The sequence below is a fragment of the Balaenoptera acutorostrata genome, chromosome 5, assembly GCF_949987535.1.
Source record: "Balaenoptera acutorostrata chromosome 5, mBalAcu1.1, whole genome shotgun sequence".
NCBI classification, from domain to species: Eukaryota; Metazoa; Chordata; class Mammalia; order Artiodactyla; family Balaenopteridae; genus Balaenoptera; species Balaenoptera acutorostrata.
Window position 1 is genome coordinate 113,981,032 of NC_080068.1, and position 14,058 is coordinate 113,995,089.

The 14,058-nt window shown below is 39.5% G+C and overlaps 1 protein-coding gene across 6 annotated transcripts in view; it reads left to right on the forward strand.

Annotated features, from left to right (window-relative positions):
• Window positions 1–597: 597 nt before the first annotated feature.
• The window catches only part of EGF (epidermal growth factor), an 87,035-nt gene continuing 73,574 nt past the window's right edge, over window positions 598–14,058 (forward strand). For all 6 annotated transcript variants that reach the window (XM_007191031.2, XM_007191036.2, XM_007191034.2 and 3 more), the window contains exon 1: window positions 598–1,208. In XM_007191031.2, the coding sequence (XP_007191093.2) occupies window positions 1,082–1,208 (127 nt within the window). In that variant the 5' untranslated portion in view covers window positions 598–1,081. The remainder of the gene's footprint in view (window positions 1,209–14,058) is intronic.

Here is a 14,058-nt window from a genome sequence, read left to right on the forward strand (position 1 = left end):
AATCCCCTCCTTTCCCTGCACTCCTGGCCCCTCACGATGTTTTATTATGGTCCTGCTGAAAGAAAAGGTGTCTGTGCATACTGTAGCTCTTCATCTGGCGTCAGGGATTTCCCTTTGATTTGGAAAGAATAATCTTTCAAATTCCGCTATAAAATATACAGGAGGGAGAAAGATTAAGCTCCAGGAATGTGCACCGGTGTTGACATTCGTTCAAATAATGAGCTGAAGGTCATTTTTCTTTAATATTGCTCAGGTGAGTGATCAATTGCTCTAAAGTCTGCATTATCAGCAATGCTGTTCACCACTGATTTATACAACATGGTTTAGCTTCGTCTCCATCCTTCCAGATATTCAAACGTAGCCAGTATTCAGCAGGTACCTCCAAGACATCACGAGCAGCTCCCCAGCCCCCTCCTTGCTCTCCCCCTGGTTCTGCCCGGAATGTTTATGGTGAATAGCCAGCTATCTCCTCCTTGGCAACCGTCCATGCTTTCCTGTAGCTGGAATTGCCCACATTCGCATTTGCAAACAGAGGCTCACTCAAGTGTTGCTAAAGGAGAGGGGTGGAGCCAAAAAGCTTTAAAAAGGAAAGGGGAGTCACTCTACTTTTCAAAAAGAGAAACCGCGTTTGGGGAGGAATCGTATGTCCGTATTTCTTCTTTCAGCCTCATCAAGGGTCGTGGTTGGAACTTTCCACCAATTCTTTCCTTTTTTTTTTCCTCTCTCTAGCCTTGGCCCTGCCGCTTTGCCTGTCACAGTGAAGTCCGCGGCAGGCCTCCAGTGCATGGCAGTTAAACTCCGCGAAATTTGTCATAAGGGTGTCAGGTATTTCTTACCGGCTTCCCAAAAACTTAGATAAAGAAATCTTTCCCTGGAGTGTCCCCTTCAGGCTGCATTTTGACGCTGTCTTGAGTTGAAGGAGAAGGAGCTCGAGGGCAACAGGGCAGCAGAGGAAAAGATGCCCCAGGGCTGCAGGCCAACCCGGGTGGACACACTGGGGATCAGACATACCCACCTTGCTCGGGCTATGCTCAAGCAAAGTCAACTTATTTTCTATTGAGAGTTCAAGCCCGTCAAGATTATGCTGCTGTTCCTTATCATTCTGTTGCCGGTAGTTTTTAAATTTAGTTTTGTTAGCCTCTCAGCACTGCAGCGCTGGAGCTGTCCTGAAGCTGCTCCCTCGGGAAACGGGAATTCTACTTGTGTGGGTAAGTAACCCCATCAAAAGGAGTTCGCGTCTTCCCGGGAACTGCCCTCTGATACCTGTTCATTCCGTCTTGTATACGTGGGCATTTTTTTTTTTTTTTTGGTTTGTCTTTGGGTGTGTATATTTGTTTCCTTTTTGTTTTCTAAGGCTGGCTGTTAGAGCTAATCTGCTACTAACTATAAAAATTCACGGCTCTCAAATCGTTCTTGTGTGTGTGAGTGAATAGGTCTCATTTTTAACTAGCTGAACGTTTCACATAAACCTCCGTCTTGATTCTGACATGAGGAGTGATTAAATACTTAGTTGATTAGCTTTATACGGGAAACTGGGGAAACAGATGGCTTTTTTTTTTTTTTTTTTTTGAGACTGTCTCTAAGCCCTGAAGAAAAAAATATCCTCCTTTGGATAAATTTGTTTAAGAACTCAGAGGCTGCTAACAACCAGTGAAAAATGGGAAGGGAATTGGGAACAAATGTGATTCTATCATTGTGAAAGTTAAGCTAAGTTTCAAGTTAAACCTCCTCCCATTCTCCCTCACTGCTGTTTCTGAAGCTCTGACGCAGCTCCAGTTTTTAGTAACAGGTGCATTGTAATTTTGGGAACTGCTAAGAAACGCTAATATGCCACAACCCCTCCCATATTAAATGGGTTTTTAATCAAGAGTGAGTGGGAATTCTACTGAATGTAAAATAGCAATCCTGAGTAAGGACTTTGCCTGAAAAAATGTCTCTTCCCTCTGCCCTCTCCTCGATTCATTTAATTTAATCCTTGGGTGGGTCTCCAACCTGCTGCTCCAACAAGTTAGACATTTCCATCCATTACAGACCATGAACTGCCCTGATATTCCTTTCTTGGCATTTTGCCCTTCTGGGAAGAGGGCTAGCTCCCAAAAAGAGGTAGATTGAAGGAAATACAGTAAATTTTCCAGAAGAGAAGCCTCTGGAATATAGCACGAAACAGTGGAAATAAAGGGAACACTTCTGAGGCAAACAGCTGTCGTTGGGCTCCTGTCCTGGCCGTCCCGTAAAGGAAGTTACCAGTGAGGAAGTCAGGGCCCTGTCACCAGGCAGCAATTACTGGAACAGGTGAGCAGAGCCCTAGGGTACTGGAAGGAAGGACTGCGTTCTAGTTATCTCCATGTCCCCAGCACCTAGAACATTTCTGCTCTCGTAGTATATGCTCAATAAATTCTTGCTGAATGAATAGAGTGTGTTTCCCTGGTCTGCTAATCAAAGCCCTGAAGAATAGCAATGAAAAGGGAATGACAAAAGACAAAAATGACCTCATGAGTCTGTTACACAGCTGTTGGAGACATAGCTTTGAACATAGTCATGTCGAGTGGACTGGACCGCTTTGGGGTGGAAGTAGTTGGCAAGTGACCAGAGTCAGGCACTGCCATCTGCATGGGATGAGGGGAGATATTGGGAGCCATTCAAGAAGCAGAACCTGAGAGAGCAAAAATAATACGAAAATGAACTTTTACTCATGGCTTTAGAGTCTCAGGGAACAACCCGATCCCTGCTAGCAAGTGAGTCTGCACCTCATGCTTCTTGCCGCCCCCCCGCCAGTGGCTCAGAAGTGCCTTCACTGAGGCTGGTTGAAGAAATAAACTTGAAGCCCAGGATAGAGACAATGAGTTAGGGGGACTGTGTCACGGAATGGAAGGAACAGAGGTTTTAGAAGCAAACATACCTGATTTCAAATCCATGCTACCTACTTAATACTTGAGCTACAGTGGAATATTGCTGAAAAATAGTAATGCCCCCCCTTTCAGAATTGTTGTGTGGATTCCATGAGATAACACGGGAAGCACACCTGCCACGGAGGCTAGCGGATTGTGCTCAATAAACGTCCTCTGGGCTCCATATCTTGGCTGAATCTCTTGGATCAAATCCTATCACAAAATGCCTTACTTGAACACTGCAGTGACATGGCACAGACCCCACGGAGGGTGGAACGTCTGGATGCCACTTTGTGACTCTGTCTCTTTGCTCCCTTGTTCCTCGCGAGTCACGGGTTTAAAACCCCTGCTTTATACTCCACGTCTCCTGTTAGCTGATGACTGCCTGGGTCACACCCTATGCCCCATGCATTTCAGAGGATAGTATTTCTCCTCCCTAAATAGATATGGTGCCATCATCTATTTTTTTCTCTAATTAAGTTCGACTTGCCTTATTCCTTGCCCTTGGCATTGAGACAGACCACCTGCAGCCAGCCTGACCCAGCGGGAAGAATGCTTTGTGGTTTGATTCAGGTGACTTTATGCAATGTTGTCTTGCATGTGACTGTGAGCCAGAGAAAACAAGTGATAACAACACAGAACTGGGTTTTCTTCGTTTCTTCCCTCCCCTACACCTCCTACTTTTTTTTTTTTTTTTTTTTTTTAAATCAACTGTGTATTCTGTTAGCTTCTGTTTGAACTACAGTACATAAGGAGTGCAGTAAGGAAAACTGCTGGCCAGTGGCTTCTGAACTTTCAAGCCTATTTGCCCTGGAGGAGAAATAGCAGTTGAAAAGGAACTGTTCCTGTTTTATGTCTGTACCTGCATTATGTATATGAACTTTCCTGGTAAATAGGGTGAAGAAGAAGTACAGGTCAAACGTCAGAGAGCTGGCTGCAGGCTGGATCCTGGGGCACTAGTTAGCCAACTGGGGAGATCACTTTTAGCAGTAAACAGTGAAATCACTGATTTCAGCACCGGTTAAGGCTTGGTCAGCTTCCCAGTCAAGTGCAAACCAGAGGAACTCCATGATCAAAACCTTGTTTGTTTTTTCAGCCAGGGTTACGCAAAAGCTTTTTCAAAAAAATCTAACTGCAAAGAAATTACAGGAATGATCTTTTATGCGTACCATGTGAATAAAAGCATCACCTAAATACTCAGTGGTTTGTGGTCTTTGAGGGGGAGTAGAGCTTAGTGGTAAAGAGCTTAAATTTTGGAAACTGCCTGCCTGGGTTCAAATCTCAGTTCTGCTGCTTGTGAACTGTGTGTCATTTTCCTCAGTATCAAATAAAGATAACTACCCCCTCCTCCAAGGATTGTTGTCAGGGTTGTGTTAAAGTATTTGTTTTCAATGCTGGCTGCACATTAGAACCACCAATGGGGTTAACATCCGGTCAGTGTGAGTGAGTGAGAGTCCCTTCTGGAGGTGGAACCTGGGCATCTTTTTCTGTTACTCTCCCTTGGTGATTTCAACAGGCACAATGGGCAGCCTGGGTTTAGGGCCACTCAGTTAATACATGTAAAGTGCACAAAACAGAGCCTTGCATGTAATAAGCACTCAGTAAGTCTTAGCTGCTATTAATAATTTTATTGTTGTTAACATTATTTTATTGGTGGGAATAGTAGTAGTATCTTCTAAATATGGCTTAGTTTCTTCTATAATAATTGAATTTCTTTTACACATGGAAAAATGCCACATTGAAAAAACCCAATGACAGTTTTATAACATTACAATTTGTAGTCAAAATAATTTCAACATACGTAACTTGTATTTCTGTGCTCAAAAGAAATGTTTATTAAAAACCCAGAACTGTATCAAACTGGTTTGAGTGAGTGCCCTTGTGGAACTGCAGCTCCAATATTTGTCTTTCTGTGACATCAACTGATAAAAAATTCCACTGAGTGCAAAGTAAGTCTGCTTGTTAGATTTCTTACCAGTAGTGATTTTAACAACAGCAAAAAACAAGCCACTTGAAAGTATTTAAATTTCTTATGTATTTTTCCTTAAGTCTGGAACCAATTTCCCTAAGATTTGTAAAGTTGTTGAGGGCATATAAAGGAATGATAAATTATCTCTTCAAATGAATTTACATTTTTGGGCTAGTTGGGGGTTGTCCATTTTATTTGACATTCAATTTAGAAGTTGGAAGGTGAGACTTATTTGCTTATTTCAGAGTAGAGCAAATAATTGTTTCCCATCAAAAGTAAATGGACTAGTAATTTTGCTTAAGTAAATTCAGAATCTTACTTTATCATCTACAAATTTGCCTTCATAAAAAATCCATTTGAAATAATTCCTTGTATAGAATAAATGGTTGGGCTTTTTTTTTTAAACATCAGTAGTCTCCAAACTCCCTTCCATCTGTAAAAAAAAAAAAGTTAAAATGTGGACATACGCTCCCAATACACATTTGTTTATTTATCAGTTACTTACATAATATATATACTAATATTATGAACATTATACAACACATAATGTTTCTAACATTTTCCTTCCACACAATAATGAACCATCTTACAATCTCTAAGTGGTACACATCCTACTTGGGAGAGACTGTTTCAGAGAACTAGTAAAATGATGGAATAAATGCTTCATCCTTCTTCCTTATTAGCGCAGCTCCTTTCACTTAAGCATGAAGAGAAAAGCAAAAAGGTTGCTAAGTTTTTTTTTTAAAGTAAAGGGGAATTATTCATAGTGAATGACTTTTTTCAGAATATGTAATTGTAGAAATAAAAATTGATCTCCACAGTTGGTTAACTTAGCGCCCCAGGATCCCTCCTGAAGTAGGGTTGCGCTGAAATTCTACCATAAGGGCCAGAAGAACAGACCACATCCCTAAGAATGGGTTGGAGTTTCATAAATTCCTCTATGGCCTGCTGAGGTCATAGTATCTTAGGATTTTTAAATAAAAATGGTCTGTGTCTCTATCTCATGTTCTGGAGAAACTCATTGTCCCCGTCCTCTATCCTGGAGGATTGCTGGGCGGGGACGGTGATGTGGAAGGAAAGACTCTGTGTCCACTTGGTCCTTCCACTGAATTATTATTATTATTATTATTATTATTTAGAGCTCCTGACTTATTTATTTATTTATTTATTGGCTGTGTTGGGTCTTCGTTTCTGTGCGAAGGCTTTCTCCAGTTGTGGCAAGCGGGGGCCACTCTTCATCGCGGTGCGCGGGCCTCTCACTGTCACGGCCTCTCTTGTTGCGGAGCACAGGCTCCAGACGCGCAGGCTCAGTAGTTGTGGCTTACGGGCCCAGTTGCTCCGCGGCATGTGCGATCTTCCCAGACCAGGGCTCGAACCCATGTCCCCTGCATTGGCAGGCAGATTCTCAACCACTGCGCCACCAGGGAAGCCCCTTCCACTGAATTATTGACTGAATTTATTGTGCCTTGCTTCCCTCATGCGCTGTCCCTTTCCCACACTCCATTACCTCACACCCACACCACCCTGTTTCACTTCTCAAAAGAGCCAGTGCCTTGGGCTGTGAGGGTACAAACTTTAACTGAAGGCTTGGGGCAAAAATAAGTCATGGTCACATCCTGATCCAGCACATCAAACAACTAGAACAAAATGTTTTTCATTCTTGTACTTAAAATTTAAATAATTGTTTTGTGTGGAAAAGCCTTACCCACCATCCTCTCTTGAGCGCCAGCTTCTCTCCACATTTAGCCACCCCTGTTTCTCCCTCAGTGACCTTGATCTACACCTACTCCTCTTTTTCTCGGCCTCCTTCGTCTGTTTCAGGCAACCATTGTAGATTTATTCCTCCTCCAATTCTGTTTGCTTGATCATAACCTAGGCCTCTCTTTATAAATAATAATTTAAATACCTTAAACAATTTCTAAATAGTACACTGGACTGTTTTAGTAAAAACAAAACAGTTGTTTCTCAGAAGAGAAATTCTGGCCACAGGTTAAACCAATCTTTTCGCTTGTCTTTCCACAATGGGGGAATGTTAAGTTTGAGACAGAAGAGAAGACCAGGTGGTGGGAATGCCACGTGAAGCGGAGACTTTTCCTGAACTCTCAGGCTAGGAAGGGGCTACGGAGTTCCAGGGGTAGGGGAGCCCTTTCTCTGGTCCGGTGGACACAGTTCAGAAGTGAGGTAGGGCGCTGCCTTGAAAAGAGACCTTCATAAGTATGGTCTTGGCCAGCCATTGTAAGGTGGGTTGTTCTTCCTTTCTATTAATCACTAGTCATTAAAGAAGATCTGATTAAAAGTTAAAGATTGATCTCACTTGCGCTGAGGAAAATGAGCAAAAGGCCAGTCCCACGTTTCAGGTGAAATGGTAGAATGGTAGGTAGGAGGGACTGTCTCCCACAAACACTGTGACTCCACAGTGATGTGGCCGGAATGGGAGGAGGACGGACAAGAGCCACCAGTGGGTGAAGATGAGAGAGGCAGAATGTTCCCCAGTCAGTGGTCTGCTATTAGGAGAATCAAATTGTTTGGATTATGAAGCAATTACGATGTCTCCTCTCTTATTTTTATCATTGACCCATAGATTCTATTGTACTAATTTATTTAGATTAATTTATATATTGTCTCTTAATCCAGACGGTTAAAAAATCAAACATTGGACCTCAGATGAAAGGAAACAAAAATTCCTTACCTGGGAAACTCGTCTTCTAAAATCTGTTCAACATTCTTAACCTTTTAGTCACTTTGATTATAGTGGAGAAAAATCGGAAAAGAAACTTGTAACTTTCCAATATGTGTAAATTGCCTGATCTAAGATATTTCAGCAATTACTTTAATGAAATAGTTTTGCAAATCTGTTCTGAGGAAAAAAATTAAAGACTCAGTAGCTAGCCGCAATAGCTGGAGAACTTTTTCAGAATGTCCAAGTCAGTTTTAAACAATGTACTTTCTTTCAAGGAATTCTCAAATTCCACAAAGCAGTTTAGTGTTTAGTTAAGTTTTAGTAATAACTCCAAATTTGAGCAATCCTAGAGCTAGGGAACAAAATGTTAGTTTCACTGTGTTATAGTTTCTAATGTTAGAATTAGAATTAACTTTAAGAAAGAACCAGGAACAAAAACAACAACAGCAACAAAGAAAACCTTGAGCATTGAAATATAGTTGTCCCCACTGTCTATTTACTTCTTGCCTACAGGTGAATACTTTCATCCAGAACGCTAATACTACTCATCATGAAGGGAGTATTACCTGGATATTAGGTGAACCAGGAATGCAGATTTATTTTGTAGGGATTCTTTATTAACAATAATGTTAATACAAATATTAGCTTTGCATACCATCACTCCAGTCATGTCCCCAGCTGTCCCATTTGCTGGGACCCACAACAAGAAGATGACTGAGATCCAGGCCTGAAAGGATGTGTAATGTTTTTGTCAGGTGTAGAAGAAGAAAAAATTACATTAAACAGAGGAGACCTTTATACTTCTTGAAAGATCTAGCCATATCTGAAAACACATTGTATTTTATATGGCCAATGTAACTAACCTCTGAGGGCAGTTGTGGAATAATACATGTAAATACATGTATGTCTTTCTTTAGGAGATCTTTTCCTTAACGTCATCATTCAAAACTTTCCTTTGATGCTGGAAATTAGTTAATGTATAGAAACTTCAGTCATTTTAGCCAAATGCAAGGCAGGAACTTCTGCTCTCATCACCTCTTGACCTTTCTAAGTCTGAAGTTTGAATTGGTGTGTGCATCTCTTTTCACTTATGACCTTGATTTTCGTATTCTCCCAAGCCTGGCCATGCTAATGTCACTCAGTGCCTGGATTTCCCAAGTATTTCCCAGGATACTTAGTACACTGGAGTTTGTGTGAGAATGACAGTGATTCATGGTGGGCACTGATTTATTTGCAAAGTGCCCTCCAGTGTAGGATAGACGAAGCCTTTCAGAGAAAGGCACTACCTTCTTCCTCCATTCCGAGACACCTATCAGGGTGCTACGGACTAACTTTGTGTGTAGTAAGTGGATTTCATTAATGGGGTGGTTCTTTTTGTGGGTAGTTGGTTGCTAGGATACACAGACAGTCCTAACAACTTCATGGCAGCTGTCTTGTTCTTTAGCACATGGTATGTCAGTTGAGAAATAGTATTTTATTTTGTTCACTTCAATGCTTTTCTGGTTAAAATTTCAGAAGCTTGAAGAAGGATCTTTCTTCTTCCATAAACTATCCTTGTATAAACAGGTCAAAGATGGAAGACCCCGTCAAACTCAACACTGTCGTAATATATGGCTGTTGACACGAAGCCTCTGCATTTTGGGTCCTTCCCTTATGAGGTTTCAAAACATGCCTAGAGGCAGAAGCTACCAGGGATCTTCTGGTGTTTTTTTCCTTCCCCCTGAAGCATGCAATTGTTCTGTTTACTACAGGAATTTAATCTTTCCTTGGTTTGCAAGGAAATTGCAAAGGTTACTATCATTAATGTCAATTTACCTGGTGTGTGGAAATGTATATCTTTTAGATTCAGGCAATATTGTTGAGAATTTTAAAAGCTCTAAGTGGTTCAAAAGTCTTATTATGTTTTGGGAAACATTTGAAAAAGTTTCTGAAAGTTTTATATTTCTTGGCTATTCTAATGAATCATGGCAAAAATTTCATGTAAGAGGAAAAAAATAAGGTATGTGAAGAAAACTTTCCATCGCGAATCTTAATGCATTTGAAAAGTACCCAATAATGCTCATGAGAGGATGATTGGAGACTGTCTTTCAACATTGATGTGTATCTTCTGGAATAGAAAGCTAAATAGAAGCACCATCTGCATGGATATCCCTCTTTAAAGCAGACTATGTTGATGCGTATAAAATGACCAGGTTTTATTCCTTCCAGTAGACAGAATAAAATGCCATTTTTCAAACAGAGGATATATTTTTAGACAGAGTGAATTGTGGTTGGTGCTTTACACGAGTGGATTGATCTTGTCCCAGGAAAAACTAGAGCTGTTTTGGACAGGTGGTGGTTCTAGTGTCGCACTTGCTTGTTGCCTTGCTTTGCATGAAGGAGTCTCTCACGCCTAGTGAGTGCACTATGCCTGGCAGGTTCTGATAGGCCTTAGCTGTTGAAATGGACAAGGTCCAATTATGTAGCTGACATGAGCTGCTAATACTTACCTCACAGGATTGTGATGAAGACTAAATAAATTAATTCGTGTAGGGTGCTTAGGATCTTGCCCGACACACAGTGAGTTCTCAGTAAATATTAGCTATTACTCTACTAAATACCATAGCTAAGACATATTAGAAACACCTTTGCTTTGTGTAATTTTTCTAATGCCTGTTTCTTCAGATGTTCAACAGTTCTTAGAGAAATCTGAAGGTGGTTTCTTGGCATGAGCCAAGTCCTAACAATCATCTAGGGTATTCTCTGTGATTTGTTACTCTCCTTGATGATAAAGTATGGTACAAAATCCCCAATTAATTAATTTTTCTAAGTAATTATTCTTAGGGTTTGTCACATTTGCCTTCAACATTCCAAGAAACTTATATGAAGTATTTTTCTCTGTATTTATATAGCAATGCCTACAGCTAGGGCCCAGAAATTAGCACTGGTCAGGGTGGTATAATAAGAACAATGGAAATGGACTCAGGAAACATCTAAGTTCCAGCACTTCTTCATTTTCTTTTCTTTCTGTCTGTTCATCTAGAAACATTCAGAATTCAGTATCTATAGGCAAATATTTGTTTAGCCTTGCAATATGAGGAACATGATTGTAAAGGTAGGAAAAGGAGAAGATAATTGTGTTAGTTATAAATGAGACCAACACCAAATTTTGTACATTTAATAAAATTTTTACAGATTTAATCAATTGATTAATTTTGTAGACTTCTTTCAGAGAGTTGAGCTTTTGGTGTCACTTGGGGCAGGTTGTTTGCTTTAGGTTATTGTTTTATTTCCTTTATTAGAACTCATAATGACACATTATTGATTTGGTATTTGAAGTTTAGAGAAGCAGAGAGATGGAAACATTTCACAGAAAATAGGGGTTAAGATGAATAACATCTATTTATGAATTTACCACAAGCTCAGGATTCTTTCAAAAATACGGCAAACAAGGAAACTATTGAATTCTGTAAGACAGGCAGGTTAGGAATTGATAACTGTTAGATTAGAAAGGACCTTCAAAATCATCTAGCCCAACTGCCTCATGTTACAGATGAGAGGCTGAAATCCAGAGGGATGAAGTAACTCACCAGGTTCCTAAGAGAACTGGAATTCAGGACCCTCAACTCATTTTACAACATATACCAAGCACATGTTACCTCCCACAACTGATGTTGAAAACCCACCCATGTAATGATTTTATTACTTCTTTCTATTGAAAAGTATTAATAATGTTAAGTTAGTGTAGGGAAAGTCCCTTACTAGCTCTCTATGTTGAAAGCGCTTTGAAAGTAGGACTGAGATTTCCTTTTATAAATACACCGATTATACCAATGAATTAATTCAAATCAGTTCAACAAATATTTATTGAACATCAGTTATGTGTTTGGACTGACAGTGATTACATCACTGATCCAGATGCCCAGGGTATCCTGAGGGACAGTGAGAGTCTCAGCTTAGGGGGTGAGGTGTGGGTGGGCTGCAGTTTACCTGATGCCTTGTGGACCATATTAGTTGGTTTTATCAAAGCTCACTCTTACAAAATCTAACAAGTGACTTAAAAACCCTCCTGCGAAGGAAGTAAAGATGGCAGACAATGCTAATAATGCAAGCCCAAGGAGATAATGAGGAAAGAACAGCACTGACCCCTTATTCTCAGAATGAGCTCTTTGTTGGCTGCATAAGGGATAAAAACATTTAGATTTGACAAAAAGGAGAAATTAACAAGAAGGAAGCCTGAAAAATGGATTTATGCTTACTACCGTTATTAGTGATAAATCTCGAGACAAGTGAAAATTTGCCTCAAAATGTTAGCTAATGAAGCCATCAGGACAAGCAAGATGTTTAAGAATAAGTATCCAGAATGTGAAGATGAACTCTTTATGATTTTCACAGTTGTGTTCAAAGTTATGATATGCAAGACTACATACCGTAAGCTTACTGATAAAAAGTTAGAAGGCTCCCTTGAGGTTTCTGACATTACAGCAAAAATGGTAAAGCCTCTATAAGTTGAAATATGCAATAACAAAATTTTTGTGACTGTTGCCTAACTTTTTCAGTCATTAGGGCTAATGTGGTCTCTGGAAACAGGAGTTATAATCATCAATGTAAAAATAAACTCCCCTTACAAGTCTGAACTGCCAAAAAAAAAAAAAAAAAAAAAAAAGGTAAAGCCTCACACTATTAGTGAAATACTTGTCTTCCTGCTCCCTGCTGTGGTAAAACATGCCTAAAGTAATACATGGGAAACCACATGGCAACAGATTAAATGTGTTCTTTTGTCAGCAAATACTACTGAAAACTTCACAGAAGGCATTACTGAAACTTTGAAGAAGTAAGTATTAGAAAAATTATACAGTTTGAGTGAAAGTAAAGGTGTTTCTGCTATATCTCAGCTTATGGTATTTTCTAGAGACTAAGAGTGAACATTTACTGAGAACTCACTATATGTAAGGGAAAATGCTAAGGTCTTGGCATGAATTTATTTAGTCTTCATAATAATCCTATGAAGTACTATTATCATTTCCGTTTCCAAGATGAAGGAACCTATGCACAGAGAGGTTAAGTAATGAGCTGAAAGTCACACAGCTATTATAAGTAATAGTGGAGCCAGTAAAGAGTCAACATGGGTATTCTGTCTCCAGTGCCAGTGATCTTAGCCACTCTTGTATTTGCCTCTCTGTTTCAACAATGAAATGCACAGAGAACTGAGATACTTTTTTATAAGCCAATAAAAGAAAGATGCATCAGAGAAGAAATTTTCTCAGTAGTCAATGACTTCTTTATATATTAACAAATATATTGTGAAAAAAAATAGTACGCATGTACTCAGTGGCAATGGATCCACATCAACAAAAAGCCTTCTTGGGTGAGATGACAGCAGACCCTACAGAACAGTCTCCACAGTTTCACAGGGAATCAGGGCAGCAAAATCACTGAAACTGGAATTGCACAAAGTGCAGCGGGGCATCTCTGATGTCATTATTTCTACAAAAACAAGACTAAACTAGATTCTTTATAATACTTTGTATTGAATGGGGAGTAACCATGAAAATATTTGTCCCACATGCTTCCTGCAGAGTCTCTGGAAGCAAAGCACTTATGACAATAATCAAATGTTACATATTTTTCTTTTTAAAAAGGGACAAGTAGTTCACATTTTATTACCTTTTCTGTGATGATAAATTGGTGTCAGTGGTATGCTACTCAAAAAATAACTAAAACAACAGAACTTTATCCCTTCCAGTTAAAGGTGACATTCTAACAACGAGTGAGAAAGTGACTTGCTGATTGTAGGAAATTTATGATGAAGAGAGTGGTTTGAAAACTGATGATGTTGGAAATGTTTCTATTGTCATGTGATTTGGTTGTTGAATCAATGTCAATATGTCACTTATTAAAAACTCTCTCTTATCTACCTCAGGGCCTTTGCACTGGCTCTTCTTTCTGGTTGGAAGGCTCTCACCCCACATATCTACTTGGCCCACCCTGCTCTTCTGTCTTTTCTCAATTTCACTTCCCCCATGAGGCCTTCTCTGACCACAGTTCTAACCTGCTCCACCCATCCTGTTACTGCCCACCCCTCTTTTTCTTTTTTTCTTCTGTGACACCTATCTGACCTCTGGTACACAGTGCAATTTACTGATTTACTCTGAAAAAACAAAAAAACAAAACAAAAAAACTCTCATGTCTGCATTCTTAAAAAAAATTCCTGTAAACAGAGTTTTCCAAACTGTTTTTAAAAACTTCTAAATTAAGAATTTTTGTCCTTTCAATTCCACTTGCTAAGAATATAAAATGCAACACCTGGTTAGTTTGCATTTACTGATTCAAGTACAGGAAGGCAGAAATTTGCTAGTCTAATTCAATAAAATTTGTGAATAATTGATAGATGTAATTAAAAGGCATATTTTGTGATTTTGTAAATATAGCCAATGAAGCATCTTATATTTGATATAGATATAATTGTGAAATATCTATTTTGTCTATGACAGTTATCAAAGACTAAATATCAAAACATATTGAACTCTAAACCAAATTTT